This window comes from Akebia trifoliata, chromosome 8 (genome assembly GCF_017979445.1).
Source record: "Akebia trifoliata isolate Shusen 1 chromosome 8, ASM1797944v1, whole genome shotgun sequence".
NCBI classification, from domain to species: Eukaryota; Viridiplantae; Streptophyta; class Magnoliopsida; order Ranunculales; family Lardizabalaceae; genus Akebia; species Akebia trifoliata.
In genome coordinates this window covers 45546668-45565708 of record NC_141382.1, presented here as the reverse complement: position 1 = coordinate 45565708, position 19041 = coordinate 45546668, and the positions used below count along the sequence as shown (strand labels likewise).

Here is a 19041-nt window from a genome sequence, read left to right as displayed (position 1 = left end):
CCTCTGCAATGATGTTGTTGATGATGTAAACACATCAACTACTCATAAAGGAAATATCATCTTTGAAGTGTTTAGATCCCTTCTTAGCCTTTCGATTTGACAATCGTGTGCTTGCCTTCTTCTTCACTCATGTCCATTTACCATTTCTTTGGGTCAGATTTTGATGACTCGTGGATAAGAAAAAACACATCATCCCGACCGTATAAACAAGTAAACTAATGACCATTATTTATCTTTGGATAAACTTATCTCCAAAGATGATGAAGTTGTGGGTTTTCTCATGAGTCATCAAAACTTAGGGGAGGATTTATAATGGGGGAATTTCTCCCCACAAGAATTTTCAAATTCTATTAAAATTTATGAGCTATATAGCCCCCACAATTATTATTTTTTGCTTTTATTGCCCCCTTGAGGACAAAATCCTGGTTCTGTGCCCTTGTCAAAATCAGGATCGAATCCTCTGTAGTGCAACTTCCCTATAGCTCTCTGTAGCGTGATTCAACGATTGGAAGAATGCCACATCAACAACATATTTAAAATCCACCGTTTGAAATTGAGAATTCATTGACCATCCTTTTTAAAACCTTAGGATATGATAATTTTTTTTATTTTCATTAAATTTTATTTTATTTTTTTAAATCAAATCTTGGTCATGAACACTGCAGACTTGAAGTGTTATTTTTTTCCATCACAAGTCTTTGTCGCCTGTGGAGAGAGATCTATAGGGAAGTTGCTCTACAGAGGATTCAATCCCATCAAAACTTGACCCTTTTCATTTTAATGAAGACATAGTAGAAATTATAATACTCGACAAACCCGGCCCTTTCCATTTTATAAAGACATAGTAGAAATTAACACGACAATTTCTTGTCCCTCTACTCTCAACCATAGTTTTAAAGAGAAAGTTAGGAAATCATGGGATAAATGGAATCATCTTTTTTATTGGGACATTACACATTTCATACTACTTTCAAAATGACAAAAAAAAAAGTGGATTTGGTAAATAAGTTCTTTTTAAATGGTTAAAAGATTACAAGGTGAAAACCCGAATTTTCCCCTACCATAAAAGCACACGAGAAAGGAATATTTAGGATATTTTAATATATAAAAAAGTATATAATATTTTGAAATTTAAATATTCACCACAATAGTAAAAAAAGAAAAAACAACGTGATTTGATAAATATTTTGGACTTTTTATTGTTTTAGGTGGTGTTTGTTTGCGCTATTTTTCAGTGCTTATTGCTGAAAAAAATTAAATTCAGCACTTTTGTCAAAATAGCGCGTTTGTTTACTTGTGCTTATTGCTGAAAATAAGTGAAAAAAATTCAGCACTATTTTGATGCTGAAAAAAAGTGCTGAAGCGGTAAGCACTTCGCTTTTTTCAACACGGACAAGTATGCCCTTTGTTTTTTTGAGCATGGACAAGTATGCCCTTATTCTTAAAAGGATATTACCTCTTATATCCCATGGATAAGTATATAAACACCCCACAAATTAATAAACCCACACCATAGCTAAATTATTTTGTCTTGTATGGGTTAAAAGTTTTGGAATGAGTTGATTTTTGGTGAGGATGATCTCTACAATGAGGAGATCATCCTCACAAAAAATCAGCACATCTTGAAACTTCTAACCCTATCAAAACCAGTTCAAGAACCGTAAATTATCCCTTTTTGTTTTTTGAAAACTATTTTTAACGAGTTAGAAGTTTCAAAATAGACTGATTTTTGGTGATGATGATCTCTAGACCATATAGACCATCCTCACTAAAAATTTGCTCATTCCAAAAACTTTAACCCATATAAAACAAAACAAAAAATGGCTATAGTGTGGGATGTCCTTATTAATTCATAGGGTGCTTTTATAATTACACATCTTTCATTTCCATCGAAAATTATTCATCCAAAATTAAGTTCTTTTAAAGTTGATTTCAAATTTTGGTGACTTGTATGACATTATTATTTTTAATTTGAAATTTGTGGGTTTTTATAAATAGAAATTATTATTTATAAATTGAAGATTATTTGAGTATTATTTATTATTTAAAAATAAATTGTATTTTAATTTTATAAAAAATAATATAATTTATTGTGTTTGATAATAAATAAGTATTTGAAACATGTAAACAATGTATAATATGATTGTAAGGGTAACAAAGACAATTTATCAGTTTCAGCAATGTGTAACAAACATGATTCAACATCTAAACAAACAACTTTTTCAGCACTTAAATTCAGCGCTTATAAGTTTCAGCGCTTAATGCTATTCAGCACTTATTTTTTTCAGTTTAACAAACAGCACCTTAGTATTTCGAGATCTCTCATTCATGAGTTGGTAAATTTCTCATTTTAAAACTCATTAAGTGGATTCAAAATTTAGCCAAGTCAACTCAACTCGATTTGGTTTCATGGTGACTCCTCCCCAAGATTTGATGGAACCAACTTCTCCTAGTCAACTCAACAAATCATCATTTTGAGTACTCAATTCAGACAAGCCAATTTAAAATCGCATCGAGTCAAGTTAAAAGATTGGCTGAGTTATTAGACTATATAATATTTTTGTGGAGAACAAAAAAATAAATATTTCTATTTATTTAAAAATACTAAAAACTACTTTTTAAATATATTTTTTTACTTGACTCATCCGAGTCAACTATAAAGTTGTCGAGTTAATTCAACTCAATGGACATCCAAGTTGAGTTCTAAAAAAGTGATCTCAACAGCTAGAGATTGAGAAGAAAAAAATCATAATCTAAACAGGAAAAAAAAAATCTCATAAACTCAAAGAGGAGTTATTATGATAATGGAACCAAACAAAATTGGAATGAAAAAAGTATGTGGATATGAAGATAAGATCCTTATCCACTATAGTTTGAGAGATATCCTGATATGAGTGGTGACTCAACAATAACTTTTGATATTTAATAAGCTATATAAATATGGATAAACTTTTGCAGATAAATTAAAAAGTCCAATCATTTGGAACTTGGGTTACAATTTATGTTTCCCTCCTTAATTTAGCCTCAAAATAATATTATAAATAAATATTATTTTAGATTGATTTAAATATCATTAATTTAATTGGGTTTAAAATGATATTTGAAAGTTATATTTTATGTTTGTTGTATTTTTTATTAAAGTAAAAAAAATAAGTATTATGATTTGGAGCAATTCTATTGGTTGACACCTTTTTCACATGGATTGAAGTTTGTAAAAAGTGGTTTTTGCTCTTTTTTCAAATAATTTGTAAATTTCACATTGATTTTTTTTAAAATTTTGATGGATTTTTGAAATCTATAAATAAGAACTTATTTTCACCTTTTTCTTCATTTTCAAAGACTCTATTCTTGAGAGCTCCTAATGACTTTTAACTATATGGAAAAAGTAAATAATTTTTTATTTTATTATATATATAAATATTATAAAAGAAAGAAGAGAGAGAGGGAGAGAGGGGGTCATCCAGCTTAGGGTGTCGAATAGGCCTACAGGGTGCTTAACGGGTTCTCGGATCCAAATAGGTGCCTTGTGATTCTAATGGAATCGTACTTATTGAGTTTTTTTATCCATTTTCGAATGGATATGATTTTTGAAATTGTTCTCTCTTTATATATAGAGATCAATTCTATCAAGAAAATTAATCAGAAAATTGAATCTCTCTCAATTTCTAACTTTCTTCTTAATAAATTCCTTTTTGTTTTCTAAAAAAAAAAAAAAAAAAGGCATTCATGTATCCGAGATTCTGTGTAACAAATTTTCTAAAAAATAATGCAAATTTTGATAAAATCCTGAAAAAAAAAAAATTCACCAACAACCCATCTACCCATCTACATCTTCGATTTCAACCGGAATGGAGGCGTCTGTTGTCTATAGGACAACATAGATTACTACGTGCCTTAGAGAAATCTTCTTCCCCATTTTTATTCATTTTATTTCAATAAATAACACACACGCACAATATATATATATATATATATATATATATATATATAATATATATATATATATATATATATATATATATTATATCAAAGTAAAGGGTTCAATGAATTAAATAGATATATACTAAATTTGTTAAATATTTAAAATTAACTTTCAATATTTTAAATTAAGAATTAAATTCATATATATATATATATATATATTTTAAATCACTAAGATGGTTTATGGTTCTTACCCAAGTCGATATGGGTCTGAGTTGAATCATCCAAATTCTCTAGTTGACTTAGATAGTCAGTTCAAATTTCATTGAGGGCAGAGTCAACTCAAAATTGAAGAAAGGCGAACCAGTTATATTGCAAAACCTGATGTACTTGAGAGAACTGGGTCAATTAGTAAATAATACCTCTTAAATTTGTAAAATCTTTAAGAAACATTTTTCAAAACTCCCTAAATTAGAATTGTTAATGGATCGGGTCAGACCGGGGATTCAACTTTTGTTCCAATCTGATAACTTTGGATCTTGATCGGGGATTTGAGTTTTAATAAGACTCTGATCTGATAAGAATCCAATTTGATAATCTATTCGATCAATTCTAGATCTACCATGTCTTGATTCAATATGGCTCCCACCTCATAAATTGTGAGAAAGTATGTAAATTATAATATTGGAACAATATTTGGATTTGGATCAAATTGGATCAATGTTGTGATCCAAATCCAATCCTACTGCCGATGATGTTCAATCCTAACCGTGAAATCTATGACTTTTTTCTCTGTTTCACATTTATATTGGCCGCAAAAAAAATGAATATTGATCGGATGGTTTAGATGCGATCGATCGATCGATTGATGGATAGACACAACTTGTGTGATGCAATTGGAGTCCAATCCCCATCAACCTTAGCATCTCCAGATAGGGTGAGGGGTGGGACCTTTCGCCATCAAGGATTGCTGTCATGTAGCTAAAAGGCCATGGCCCTTCAGATTTGGAATCATCATTTTGAAAATTACCTATATTTGGACACATACATATATTATTGAAACCATACCAATAAATTGTGACAATATTGTTTGTTTCATTAACATGCATAGGAGTGATTCCTAACCCATGCACGTAGCCTACCTCGTGATCGTTGATGAACCTCTAGAAGCAATTATAATGCTTCCATATGTCATGTCTATTGACCTCAAATTAAGCTACATTACGATTGGTATATGTCCTCATGGTTTTAAAACTCGTTTTGACGTCTTGTCTCATTCATGAACGAGATCGAGTTATCTCGGACAAGTTGTCTGATTTTTTTGAGTCATCTCGTTCAACAATGAGCAATGGACTGATTTTTTTAAGTATGGTTTCACTGTTTGAGATGATGACTTGACAATCCATCTCATTGCTGGATGGTACAGAATCTAGTCGGATGAGACGTCTCAGTATCGGATGAGATTTAAAACAATGCCCCATCTTGCCAATTTGATAATTCAACCCTTTTAAAAATATTAATGGATTCAACTTTCAAGCATGGTGTAACACCCCGAATTTTCAACTTATATCTTGAGGAAATTAAATGGTGAGATTTGGAGGAAAATATCGAATGAGAGACTTAGAGTAAAATACTCGAATATTGTTATGATTAATTTCAAGGAAAATCAACTTCGCCATTAGATTCAAAAGGATTGAAATATATACATTAGCCTGTAAGCAAGTTCGAATTCGAATTCGGATGAAAAAGTTATAAAATCATCGAATTTCGCGTTAAGTGGGACCCAAAATAATGGAATTTCGTTAGAGCGAGAATCGAAAAGATTTGATGACACCGTTAGATTCGCAATGAAAAATTATTTGAAATGGTATACTCACTTGTCAATTTCTGAGTCCGAATAGTTAAGTTATAATCGAAACTAGAAATGATGGAAAAATTACAAGTATGTCCTCAACTTTGTTATAAAAGAAATTTGATTTTCTTTTATTTCATTCATTTCTCTTCTTCTCCAAAGAACCAAACGACAGTCACTTTTCAATCCAAGGGTTTTGACCCATTTCCATCAAGTTCTAGCGCGAACGAAGCCGAGTTGAACCTCGACGAAGAAGGCAATATTGTCGGCATTGTCGACACCCCATCCAACGTCCATTTCCTTTTCTTTTCTCTTAGGCTCACTAAAAATCAGTAATAGGGGTTTTGATTTTACCCACTTGGAGCTCCACCTAGTTTGAAGAAGAGTGATCCATCGTTGTTGAGGGAGGAAGGACATCTCCATGGAAGGTTTCGCAACTAACCTGACCGTTGGGCCCGAAATCGTTCAACCTCAAGTCCTTGCTGCAAATCTTTGATTTTCGAGTTAGTTAAACGTGTCCGACAACCACAAACAAGTAGGGGACTTTCAATTCCTATTGGTAACTTTAGATTTCTGAAAATGTGCATTTAGGGATTTTTGTTGAAAATGTATTGTAGTTATAAATCGTAGAAAACTTTTGTTTCGTTTTAAAATTCATGGTAAAAGTAGTTTTTTTGATAGGTTTTATCGAATTTTGATAACAAACTCGTGGGTGGGTCAAATGGTTCGGAGAATAGAAGAAGAATTCGAAAAGGGGATCGAAAAATTGAAGGTTCGAGTGAGGTTCAGGACTGTTGGCGAGAAGGGTCGGTGCCATCGGCATCTGCCTGTTGGTGCCACCGACAGAATGAGGTTTCTGCCACAGACGAAATCAAGAACAGCGAGAAAATTTTGTTCTGTCAGCAGATGCCGTCGGTCCCACCTACACCTACTGATGAGCATTCTGTCGGTTCCACCGACAGCATCCTGACTCTACCGTCGACAGCCACCGACAGAAACAGTTATCTTCAAAACTGAGTTCTTAGTTTTGTCTTGACCTCCCCATTCCCTATACTTGATTTCCTACCCTTCATTTCATTAAAAACATTAAAGTAAATGTCCTCTTTAATTTTTACTTTCCATTTACTCTAAGTTCTTTAATGAAATTAAGGTTTTACACCCCATTTCGAAACAATGGGAATGATTTTAAGATCCAAATCTCAAAGGATCAAAATCCGAATTTTGGTTTCAATAACAAAACGTAAATTTCGACGTTTTCGATAAATTTTCAAAATGTAATAACTTTCGCGTTACTTTGAATTAGGCTATAAAATTTATATGATGTCAAATCTCGTGCTTGAGGCTTTCATTTCCAAAAACCCGTTTTCAATTTCGAGAACTTTGAAAATTTGAGTTTTCAACATTTAGTCAAATTTTTACCAGCTTTTACCATTTTGGCCAGCTTAGGTACGATGCATCACGGGACCTCGTTTTGAAGAAACCTTAATGATTTTCAATTGAAAACTCAAAAATGACTTTGAAAGATTGAAAATGAATGATTTGATTCGAAAAGACAAAAAATGAAAGTACCGAAAGAATGGGGAAAGGGATGAAACGATAAAATGTCATAATCACACCCGAGGGGTGATGTCTGCCCTTTACATTGTATGTTGTGTGTAGATTAGTGAAAGGATATCCAGGTTATTAATGAAAGGGTTGCATGTTTATTTAAGATTATGTTAATGCATGCGCTGAGTACTGTTATTTATTTTTAGGCCGGGTAGCCACCGTTACATGGTAGGAACTGGATATCCATTCTCAACCCTGTTCTGTTAATTTCTATTTTGTTTTAAATGAAATATATATATATATATATATGGGGGCGGTTCAAGGGACGTCTTCAAAACCAGATAAGAAGCCCATGTACTAGGGGCGTTAGATTTTGCCGAAATAACGGCTGAGATGCACTCAAACGTCTCTTCCAATTCAGAAATGGAATTTTAGAATTTTATAAATAAATCCCTCTTTTCTTTTTCTTTTTTTTTTAAACTCACTCTCTATCTATTTCAAACGAATTTCTCTCACAGAAACAAAACACCCTTTTCTCTCTCTCTCTCTCATCTCGACAGAAAATCCAACCCATTCATCTCGACAGAAAACGGAACTAAGAAATTCTTCCTTATAGAGTTGCATAGTGTTGGAATGAATGTGATGGTGGAAGTCCATCGGTATGGTTTCAAATCGAAAATCATTCAAAACCTTATTGAACTCGTAACCTTGAGAACTTAGTAGGCGTCTGTGATTGAACTCGGTGTTCACATAGGTGATGTGAAAGCCTCTAAGATGAAGGAATTTTGCTAGTTTGAGCATGGGAGTTATGTGCCCCTGCGCTGGGTATGGGATGATAACTGCGTGAGGCTTCTCAGCCAATACAGACCGCATTTTTTACTTTTGAGGGAAGTGTAGATATGGTTGTGGAAAGTCCCTTGGCAAAAATGACTTCTATTTATAGAGATAAAGAGCTTTGGTGCTGGCTTATTTAATTGCTAGAAGTTAATTGAAGAATGCGCATGGGTATGGGCACCATAGTTAAGTTTAAGTACTTGTACAATCAAGTTGAAACTAGACTAGCCCAATTGGGTACTTATGGGAGATTGTTTTATGTAGTCGATGATACTAACAATTTTTTGGGTTTTCTGTTGAAGGTTCCCACCAAATCTGGGTTTTTTATCGAGATCAATGGGTTGGGTTTTCTATCGAGAAGAGAGAGAGAGAGAGAACTAGTTCGTTTTCGATCAATGGAGACGAAAACGAAGGGTGTTTTGTTTCTATGAGAGAGAGAGAAAATGGTGTTTTGTTTCTGTGAGAGAAATTCGTTTGAAATAGATAGAAAGTGAGTTTTAAAAAAAAAAGAAAAAGAAAAGAGGGACTTATTTATAAAATTCTAAAATTCTGTTTCTGAATTGGAAGAGACGTTTGAGTGCATCTCAGCCGTTATTTCGGCAAAATCTAACGCCCCTAGTACATGGGCTTCTTATCCGGTTTTGAAGACGTCCCTTGAATCGCCCCCTATATATATATGTAACTATTTTGTGAGCTGTTAAAGGGTTTGTAAATGCCTGAAGGGATAGTGCGTCACATCATCCGGAGGGGTGTACTATCCTAGGATGTACGATAGGGACCACTAAGCTCATACGTGGTATGGGACGCGTATGAGAGTGGAGTCACAACTGGAATCCGGGTCCATTCTTTTCTTATCTTTACCAGTGAACGTGTATTGTAAAGGTGGTCGTATACGAGTGGAGTGTTATTTTGAGAATCACATGCATGCCTAATAGGCATAGACGAAGATGATTGGTCAGTGATCACTAACACTCTAGTAGTAGTCGAACGTTCCGACACATCGAAAAGAGACCCATTGCTTACGGTCACGTCAAACGGCCCGCCTAAGCCGGATAAATGGTCTCGCAAGCGTGGTAGACACGACCAGCCACAAAATCAGGAACTAAAAGATAGATTTACGTAGTAACACTATGTCCCGACTGGGAGCGATCCAGTCGTGAATCCCAACGCTCAAATTCTATTACTCCACCACTTGTATTATGTATCTGTTGTTATATTTCGAATTATAAACTGTAAAACATGTCTATTATTTCAATGTTGTCAACTGTATTTGCATAAAAAGACAAATGTATAATGAGTATGAATGATTGATGTTATGTATAACTTTTAAGCTGTTTAGTTGCTTATCCCTGGCTGTATGTACTAGTTAATCGTAGTTTCAATTGTAAAACTTGCATGTTTTGAAACGATGCAGTATGATTATTCGATCACGTTAGGTGATGTTATTAGTAGGAATTGTTTGTGGACCTACTGGGTAACCATTGTTACTCATCCTTTCCTTCCATTTTTTTTTAGTTGCAGAGCCGGTACTTGGGGAGGTGAGTATTGAACCATCAGTCGAGGAACATTTGGTTGTTCAGATCGACGACCAGTGTCCATTTCCTGGTGAGCATTAGGGTTACTTCCCTTAGGAGTTTGTTCGTCCTAGGAAGTGTACATAGTATTTTGGGTCGAGTATTAGGACTATGTTAGAGTGAGGATGGACTTTTGTAATCTTGTATATCTTTATTTCTTTTTGCGCAACTCTGATCTCGCTTATGATGTTTGTAAAATTTTTCGTCTTTCGCTTCTTATTCATTGTTGGTATTACTTTATACAGGATTGTTTGAAATTAGTTTATTAGGCTTGGGTTCCGTGAAACGCTAACATAAACAGAGGAGACTATGCCGAAATTTCGAGGCGCCACCTAATGCTTCGAGGTGGCCTTAGGATTTGTGTTAGCGTTTGGCGGGGCGCCACACATGGTTTAAAGTTTCATGTTATTTTGGAATGTGTTGGTTGAGATTGGAATAAATTAACCATTAATTATGAATATCTCAAAAATGTTTCAGAGTATCTCGGTCGGTATCATCATAGTTTTTCTCCTAACCGAGACATCCGACCCAATGAGATTTGAAAACTTGATTACAAGAGTGTTGCCATCAACCCCATAGGAGCTCATTCCTAGCTTCAAATCACCGGTGCATGGTCCTATTGGAATGAATAGTATAGGTGTATTATAATAAATTATTATGATGCACATACTGTTGGGTTATGTCTTCTATTCTTGATATATAAAGAGTCGTTGTGAATTCAATTCGGATCTTTTGATGATCCACTAACGACCCGTTTGCGAAGTCCCTTGCCAAAATATTGGACCCATTTGATTTGGGCTTAAATCTGACTCATTTACCTTCTTTGTAACCTTAAGTATATAAAGGGTAAGAGATGAAACCTTAAAGGAGTTGAAGAGATATACGAGAGGCAAAGAAATTATAATCATGTTTTTCTTTTGTTATCATAGTGAAATCGTCATTTTTGCCCATAGACATAGGTTTTCTTTTATTAGAGTTTATTTCTATTTGGGTTGTCATATATGTTTTATACAAAACTTATTTGACTTTAATCAATCTTGGATTTTATATTAATGGAGGCAGATTGATTTGACAAACTATATAGAAAATAATGGGTGGCGTTCAGAGAGTCAAACATTCTTTCAATGTATGGATTTGAAGTTTTGGAATGGGCTGATTTTTTGTGAGGATGTTCCGAAACTTCTAACCCCATCAAAAGTGATTTACAAAAATCAGACAATCCACGATTCTTCAACTTGTAAACTAGGGTTAGAATTTTTGGAATGAGCTAATTTTTAGTGAGGATGATCTCTTCACCATAGAGATCATCCTCACAAAAAACCAACCCATTCTGAAATTTCTAACCCTATTTTAAAAATTGTTTGATTCTCTTTAGGTCCTCCAAACCATTCCCTAAAATAAACCGTTTACATTTTTGGTTTTGTTTTTTATAAGAATAAAATACCCTTTCACGGTTTATCCCATCTATTTTGAAAATACCCAAAAAATAAAATGATCCTTTTTTACCCTTGTTGATTTTGTAAATTCCCCACAAAAATCTCATTTGATAAAGATCACAAATATTTACATTTTAAAAAATTAATTATATTTCTATGAAAAATATCAGGAGCATTCGTTTCTATCAAATTTTCAAAAAATTGGTCAAGATTTTAAAAAATCTTGGACTAGAGAATATAATGGCCATCGCACTCAGAGGCCTTCGAGACAAAGATTCGATCTCATCAAAGATTTAAAACCATGAGGCAGACTCATACCATATATGTAATTCTCTCAGACAGTGGTATAATACCATGGTCTACATTAATATGACATTTAATCATAAGTGTCGGGTTAGATGACTTGAATTAATCAAATACTCAACTTGGTGTCACACCATAAGTTATACTATAGAGAGTTTGTTCCGGATTGAAAAACCTACAATTATATTTGTTAATTAAGGTTGTCATTATTCTAAAAAGCAGTGAAACTCTATCATCTCTCGTCAGTTGATGTAACCAGGCTTAACTGAATCATGTAAATCTTCTGTTTTCCTAATTTGTTTTTCATAGTATATGTCATTAGATCTAGGTATCTAATCTCACAATAAGGGTACCTTAAAAGAAAAATAAATAAGGTAAATTTTGACAAGGAACCACATTTATTGAGAATCATTAGTGTTTGTTCATGTGAGTTGTTGAATGGAAGATATCATAAAACTTAAAAAATAAAATAAATAAAGTGGGTTTCAAAGTTGATGTAGGATATCTACCTGATGTAGAACAAATTGCTCTTGAGAATAAATTTTTAATGACCGAATCAAATTGGGTCCATATTCAACTTAAATTTATTTTAGTCATATGTTTTTAGTTTAATTCAGTTTTATGTATTTTAGAGTTGTTTAGGTAATTTCTGTTTCAACTTTCTAGTTATTTGTTTTATTTTCTTTCAAATTATCAATTGAATTTATCGATTCACACACTTCCATCACATCAAAATTCTACCAACAATAAAAGTGCCCTTAGACCCTTTTGGTGGTTCCATGACTCACCAACAGTGGTGCCTAAATGTGGGTTATATGTGACATAAGAAACCCTTTTGTTTTTCTGTGTCTTATTTGGTTTCCTATTTTCCTAAAGAAATAAAAATAGAAGTCCAAAAATGCCCACTTTTGTTATTTAACCGAGGATACATATATGGTAAAAAGATGTGAAAATCAAAAGAAGAGTTGATGGCAAAGTTGTGGGGAGAGGTGGGCGCTGTCCCTATCCCTTGCCTGCACAAGTATTCAATGCCCTTTGGCAATATTAAGGAGAGAAGATGCTCCCATGCAAATATAGCCCATCTCCTTCTCATCTGCACAATACCCAAAAATTCCTTTTCATACCTCCAAACACCATTCATTATAGAGTACTTATATTATCCTCTCAAGGAGCATTGAGGAGGATACTTCTGAGCTCCATCAACTTGATCATGTGGTCCGATTGGATATGGCACCGCACCATAGCTCAATTACTAAATCAAATGATAATCTAAATACAAAATCCTAGATCAAATCATGAAAGCAATAGAAAATAAAATAAAATACATAAAGAACAAGAAGATTTATAGTGATTGAATGATTATGTCAACGTCCACATGGTAAAATGAAATTATTCTCTATGTAGAAAGAGATAACAACACAACTTTCTTCTCATACGTGACATGTCAATCCTTAAATAAAAACAAGTTATAGTTTTATTTTTGTACACCTATTTGACCATTATTATGTATGCTTTTAAGGTAATGTGCAAAGATCCAATCAACTAAAATAGTTCATTGTTATAAATATTGATATTTCTGTGATTTAGAGTTGATTTTCTTTAATAGTCGTTCACCCCCATGATATCCTTTTCGGGATATGACTAATCCCTAGGGTTGCAACCCCCCCTCCCCCAGGACCTCATAGAAGTTTTTCTATGTGCAATAGGGTAAATTAGGCCACATGATATTGGATGGTTAGATATCAAAATTATGGTTTAATTTACTATCTAAACTCTCTTTATGAAGTCATAGTAAGCTTATTGACAATTACACTAACATAACAGGATTTTTTGGTCCCTATTTTTCCTATTTGATTTTCACTATTCAGTAACCCTAAAATGAGTAGTACAATCTGATTCAAAATGTCTATCACAATGATCAGTAAATTAAATTAGATCGAGGGTAGTGATGGACATACATGGTATATGATGTGTAGGACATATCATCTTCAATGCTATAAGGAAGCATCATGTAATATTCACATTTATACTATTGTAAATTTTGCAGATAGGATTTTGTCATATCTAAGTGTCTAGTTGCATTCTACTCCTCCTTTTGGTTTGTCTTTTTAACTTGTTTGTTTGGGTGTCATGAAGTCACGTGAATGCCTTCTAGACCTCACCTTGCCTGCTGCCTCTTATATATTTACCCTACTATTTATCAATCCCTTTTAGCCTTTTCTTCACTACTCATTTCTCCCTCTCGTACCTTCTTTGGACAACAACAACAACAATAAACTCTCTCTCTCTCTCTCTCCATGACTCCAATTTATCTGAATCCATCACCCTCTCCTTTTCCTCCTGTTGAACCCAGTGAAGTTCAACAACTACTCTTTGGTGATCAACCAACCTCTCAAGCTGCCTCTTCTTCTTCTTCTATCTCATGTCCTATTTTCTTCAACCCATCTGTTCAAGATCAAGTAGTTAGTTATGATAGTGAACTACAACAACAAGAAGAGGTAAGATCAGAAAAGGGTTTATGTAATTTGATTCAAATTCTTCATATTTTAATTTTGTTAGTTTAATGATCATATATATGATGATGATCTGATCCTTATGTTTCTTTCTTGATATTAGGCCGATAAGTATGTTTTGTCTAGTGATCTTCAATTCCTTCCAATATCTCCTTCACCTCCTACAGTAGAAACTCATGAAAGTAATTATGGCCTCAAATTATCCATTTGTAATAAAAGAGAGGACAAAAATGGCAATCAAAGCTATAATGGATCGGTTAAGTGGATGTCCTCTAAGATGAGGTTGATGAAGAAGATGATGAAGAGTTCTAATGGAATGGTTATGGAAAAGCCGATAAGAAGTAAGCAAAAGTTCCATGATCAGCAGAGATCACCATCGAGTTTGGATACCGACAACAACAGCAATAACAACACTATTATTAGGGTTTGCACTGATTGTAACACAACCAAGACTCCTCTTTGGAGGAGTGGTCCTAGTGGTCCAAAGGTAATAATTCTTCATCACTTTTCCTAATCTCTCTAAATCTAATATAATCTTAAATTTTAAATTGTAGGGTTTAGTATGGTGGTACACTAGATCATTATCGAGATCGATAAAGATGAGATCAGCTATGATAATTATGCACGCAATTTAACTCAATTATAATTTCATGTACTTGTCGATCGATTTTCTCTAGACCAAATGATCCCAATTATTTACTTTATTTCTCTAAATCAACCTAACAATTACTAATCACCTCGAATGATGACATATATGTCGTGCAGTCACTTTGTAATGCCTGTGGAATTCGACAAAGGAAGGCAAGACGGGCCATGGCAGCAGCAGCAGCAGCAACAGCAGCAACAGCGGCAAGTGGAACACTTCTAGCCACTGAGACATCATCTACAGTGAACCGAAAGGAGAAGGTATCGAACAATGGCTGCATCGCACAATACAAGAAACGATGCAAACTCACCGTCCCTCCTCAAAGCAGTAAGAAACTTTGTTTCGAGGATTTCACTATAAGTTTGAGTAAGAACTCGGCTTTTCATCGTGTCTTTCCACAAGACGAGAAGGAAGCGGCGATCCTACTAATGGCTCTATCCTGTGGCCTTGTTCATGGATGAATTTCTCCTCTCTTTTTTTTTTTTTGGGGGGGGGGGGGGGGGGGGGGGTTTGTTTCTTAAGTTTTAGGAACTGGGTTTGTCTTAGCTATAGTAGAGCATGCGTGTGGTTTAAGAGTGAGAGGGAATATTAAAATATCAAGTGATGAGGTGAAGACCTAAAATCAAATAAAAGCAGAAAAAAAAGTTTTCTGGTGATCTTTGGTGCTTATTGTAGATTTGAACAGGTTGGTAACCAAAATCTAATAATTTGAATGATAAGGTAATAAAATATCTAGGGTTTGGCATACCTCTTTTGCTATCTGTACTTTGTTTCTTTTTCAGGTGTTTCAGATTTTTCAGCTTTTTTACTTCTATCTGATTTGAAAGTAAATCATTTCTCTAATCCAAGATAAGAAGAGTGTATGATTAAGTGTTAATCATATAATCTTAATGAAGGAATTCTGATTTATGAATTAAGGCATTATATCTGCTGGGTTACATATCTTGTATTAAGGTCCTAATAGATACTGTTCATCAATTTTGGGTCACATGGGCACTTGTGGAAGGGAAAATATGGCATATTGGATTTAGGGATAGTTGATTTAGATTGGGAAATTAAACTGGAGTATATAAATTAGGGCTTTAAAAATTCTCAAATATATATCTTTTGGTAAGTAATCATTCTCAAGTATATATATATATATAGGGAAGCATTCGGAGGTCCTAAAGAGGGCCAAACATTTTTCAAAATAGGTGTTAGAAGTTTTAGAATGGGCTGATTTTTTGTGAGGATAATCTCCATGGTGAAGAGATCATCCTCACCAAAAATCAGCTTATTTCGAAACTTCTAACCCTAGTTTACAAGTTAAAGAATCGTAGACCATCCATTTTTTATAAATCACTTTTGATGGGATTAAAAGTTTAGGAATGGGCTGAGTTTTTGTGAGGATGATCTCCTCATCATAGAGATCATCCTCACAAAAAATCAGACTGTTACAAAACATTTAACCCATACATTTAAAAAATGTTTGGTACAATGTTTGGGTCTCTTTAGGGCCTCCGAACGCCACTCATATATATAGTGAACTCCGTCATCTCTCATTTAGGCTTATCCGAACCGCATAAATCTCTTATTTTCTTAATTTTTTTTCGTCACAGTAATTACCAAATCTTGGGATCCAAACTCCTCAAAATATCTAATAGTGAGAATAACCCAATGTTCATGTGGTTGATATCATAGTAACTAAGTTTGGATTTAGCAATCATTGCAATTTTTGAAAAAAAATAATTGGGAGAAAAACATTAGGTTAAAGATAGACTGAAAAGAAAAATAAAAACAAACAAGTGAGTACATTTAGATTGAAAAAATCAATCTTATTTTTTGAAAAAATCAGTGATTTTTCAATTAATCATTCGAAGAGCCACTATGTCAAAATGCAGGCAAAACAATGGCTCTGGGCAGTCGTTTTCCACAAAAACAACTACTTCTAACATCGCAAATGCCATCGTTAAAAATGTAGTTGTTTTTAGTAAATAATTGACATAATTCATTGGCAAAAACAATGATTTTTGTCTATCGGAAAAAACGACTGTTCATAGCCATCTTTTAAGTTGGACATCTTTTTTTTAATGACAATCATTTTTAAAATTTTCAATTAAAAAAAATTGGTCATTTTAGATTTGTGAATTGTTATTTGAATGGGTAAAAATTGGTCATTTTAGATTTCTTTCCTATCTCCAAGATTGAATTCCAACACTATTATTAACTCAAATACTTTCAACAACACCATGATCTCTTTTGTAAAATTCTTTTTGACTCTCTTCCTTACGTAACTTATTACTACTTCTGAAGCTCCTGCATCATCATTTGCTACCTTTGATCCTCTAGATTCTGAACAGGCTATGATAACACACCAAATAGATATTAAAATCAGAAAAAGAGCATATTTCAAAAATTACGAAAACATACCATTCAAAATATTGTTGTACATGTATTGAATACAACACTTGCTAATCTAAAGTCACAAATTTTGAGTTTGCAATTTGTATTTATCATTTTTTATTTTTTAAATCTCGATGGCACAAATTACTTGCAACCAATTGACTTAAGCATCAGAAAGAAATCTACACTTATTTAACCCCAAGAAATTAAAAAAACCCACACTTATTTAACCCAATGAAATAAAAGACAACTAATAACCCAATGCAGCTGTACTTAGACTAATGGTCATTACTCATAGTATATCAGCAGTGAGGAGGGGTACCATTGAATGAAGACGACACCTCTCATTTTCCATTTCAATTAATGCAACCGTACTGTACTTAGAGTAATGGTCATTACTAAGAGTATATTTGCAGTGAGGAGGGGTACCATTGAAAGAAGATGACACCTCTCATTTTCCATTTTAATTGATTCATTATTATGGCTTGTGGACACACAAGTACGAGGGCATGGACCTGAAGTGTCACAAGTCTCTTGCTGAGGTACAAGGGATTTGTTCTTCTAACCTTCTCAAAATATATAAATGTAAGTTTGAGATGGGTGGAAATACACATGTTTCCTAGGGATCAGTACTGGTTTCCTAGAAATTTATTTTGATTCCCTAGAAATTAAGTACCCTCCCTTACATTTGATATTATACCTTTGATGTCATTTGAGATTATATATAATTTTACGAAACTTCGAATTCTACTATGAGGGAGGATTATTAGAGCATAGAGTTGCACTGTATAAATGAACATGAGATATGCCGGCTAGACCAACTAGGCAAGTTCAAATTAGCCTTGCCATATGACAACCACTGTCACAAAATTAGGTGTTTTCTTATAAATTTCAACAAAATTTGGTGAATCCTTGGTTGCCCGATTAATTTGCAAATTAATTGAGCTAGTTAGTGATTCGCCAATATATGACGCTTATTTTCTTCACGGTGAGGAGGAAAATCAGTCTGAGTCCATTGATGTACTGTTTGAAGTTCGAAGAAGGAAATTGGTATTCGACAAACGTATGGAGTTCAAATTCAAATCTCTCTCTTCCTATGCCTTTTTATTTGATCGAAATTTAGTCCCATTTTGATAGAATAAGAAGTGTTATCAACCCCAAGGGGTTAGCCAAGAGGCAGGCTTGCCACATAGGACTTTCCAAGGAGGTAGTGCGTGTGACCATGGGATTAATCTCACCTGAAGGGTGGGGATACCAATCATAAGCAAAAAAAAAAAAGTGTTATCTAACTATTTTTTCCGGCCCCTTTTTGATAAGTAATTAAACAAAATTATATTGATATCTACAAATTGTGGAAGATCTAGCTTATCACCTACAAAGCACATTTCTTTATGTTCAACAGAAGAGATTCAAGCAATAAACCAAAGATCAGCTTTGGACAGCCATCTGCCACACTGCATTCTCCTCCCTCCATACATGTTGTATATTCCAGTAAATACGATGAAGCAAGGGATCTAATTATAAGGTCCATATGGTATTTCACCTTTAGACAATTTACAACTAAGAGGGAATCCATTTCGATCACAACACTTCTACCAGAAATACTGAAGCACTCAAGCACCTCTGCCAATGCTTTACATTCCGCCGAATTGTTCGTGGAATCTCCAAATAACCAATGAGCTACATATTTCAAAGGGACGGGAGAATAAACTATAGCTGTTGGGTTGTGATTCAAGTCCTATTATGCAAGGGGCACTTATTAGGTACTTCTGGCATACATATCATTTCGAGGATCATTTTCCACTTGTTATAGATGATTGCTTTCATCCTTGACTGTTAATTGACACAATCTTGAACATCAAATGATTGGTTGGTTGGTTGGTTTGACTATTCACCTTATTGCCTTACCCCTCACCCCTTTTAATTTTATTGTCTTTCCTCTCCCCCTCCTCCGTCCCGTTCTTTTTCAATAATATCTCACCAATTTTATTATCTTTCCTCTTTTACTTTTTTTCAATAATACGCCTCTAAT

The 19041-nt window shown here is 33.9% G+C and overlaps 1 protein-coding gene across 1 annotated transcript; it reads left to right on the top strand.

Moving 5' to 3' along the window:
• Positions 1-13675: 13675 nt before the first annotated feature.
• On the top strand, positions 13676-15372 carry LOC147397148 (putative GATA transcription factor 22). Its single transcript, XM_086452906.1, has 3 exons — positions 13676-13966; positions 14085-14468; positions 14747-15372. Exons 1-3 carry the CDS (start codon positions 13766-13768, stop codon positions 15086-15088), a joined length of 927 nt encoding a protein of 308 aa, XP_086309032.1. The 5' UTR covers positions 13676-13765; the 3' UTR covers positions 15089-15372.
• The last annotated feature ends 3669 nt before the right edge of the window (positions 15373-19041 follow it).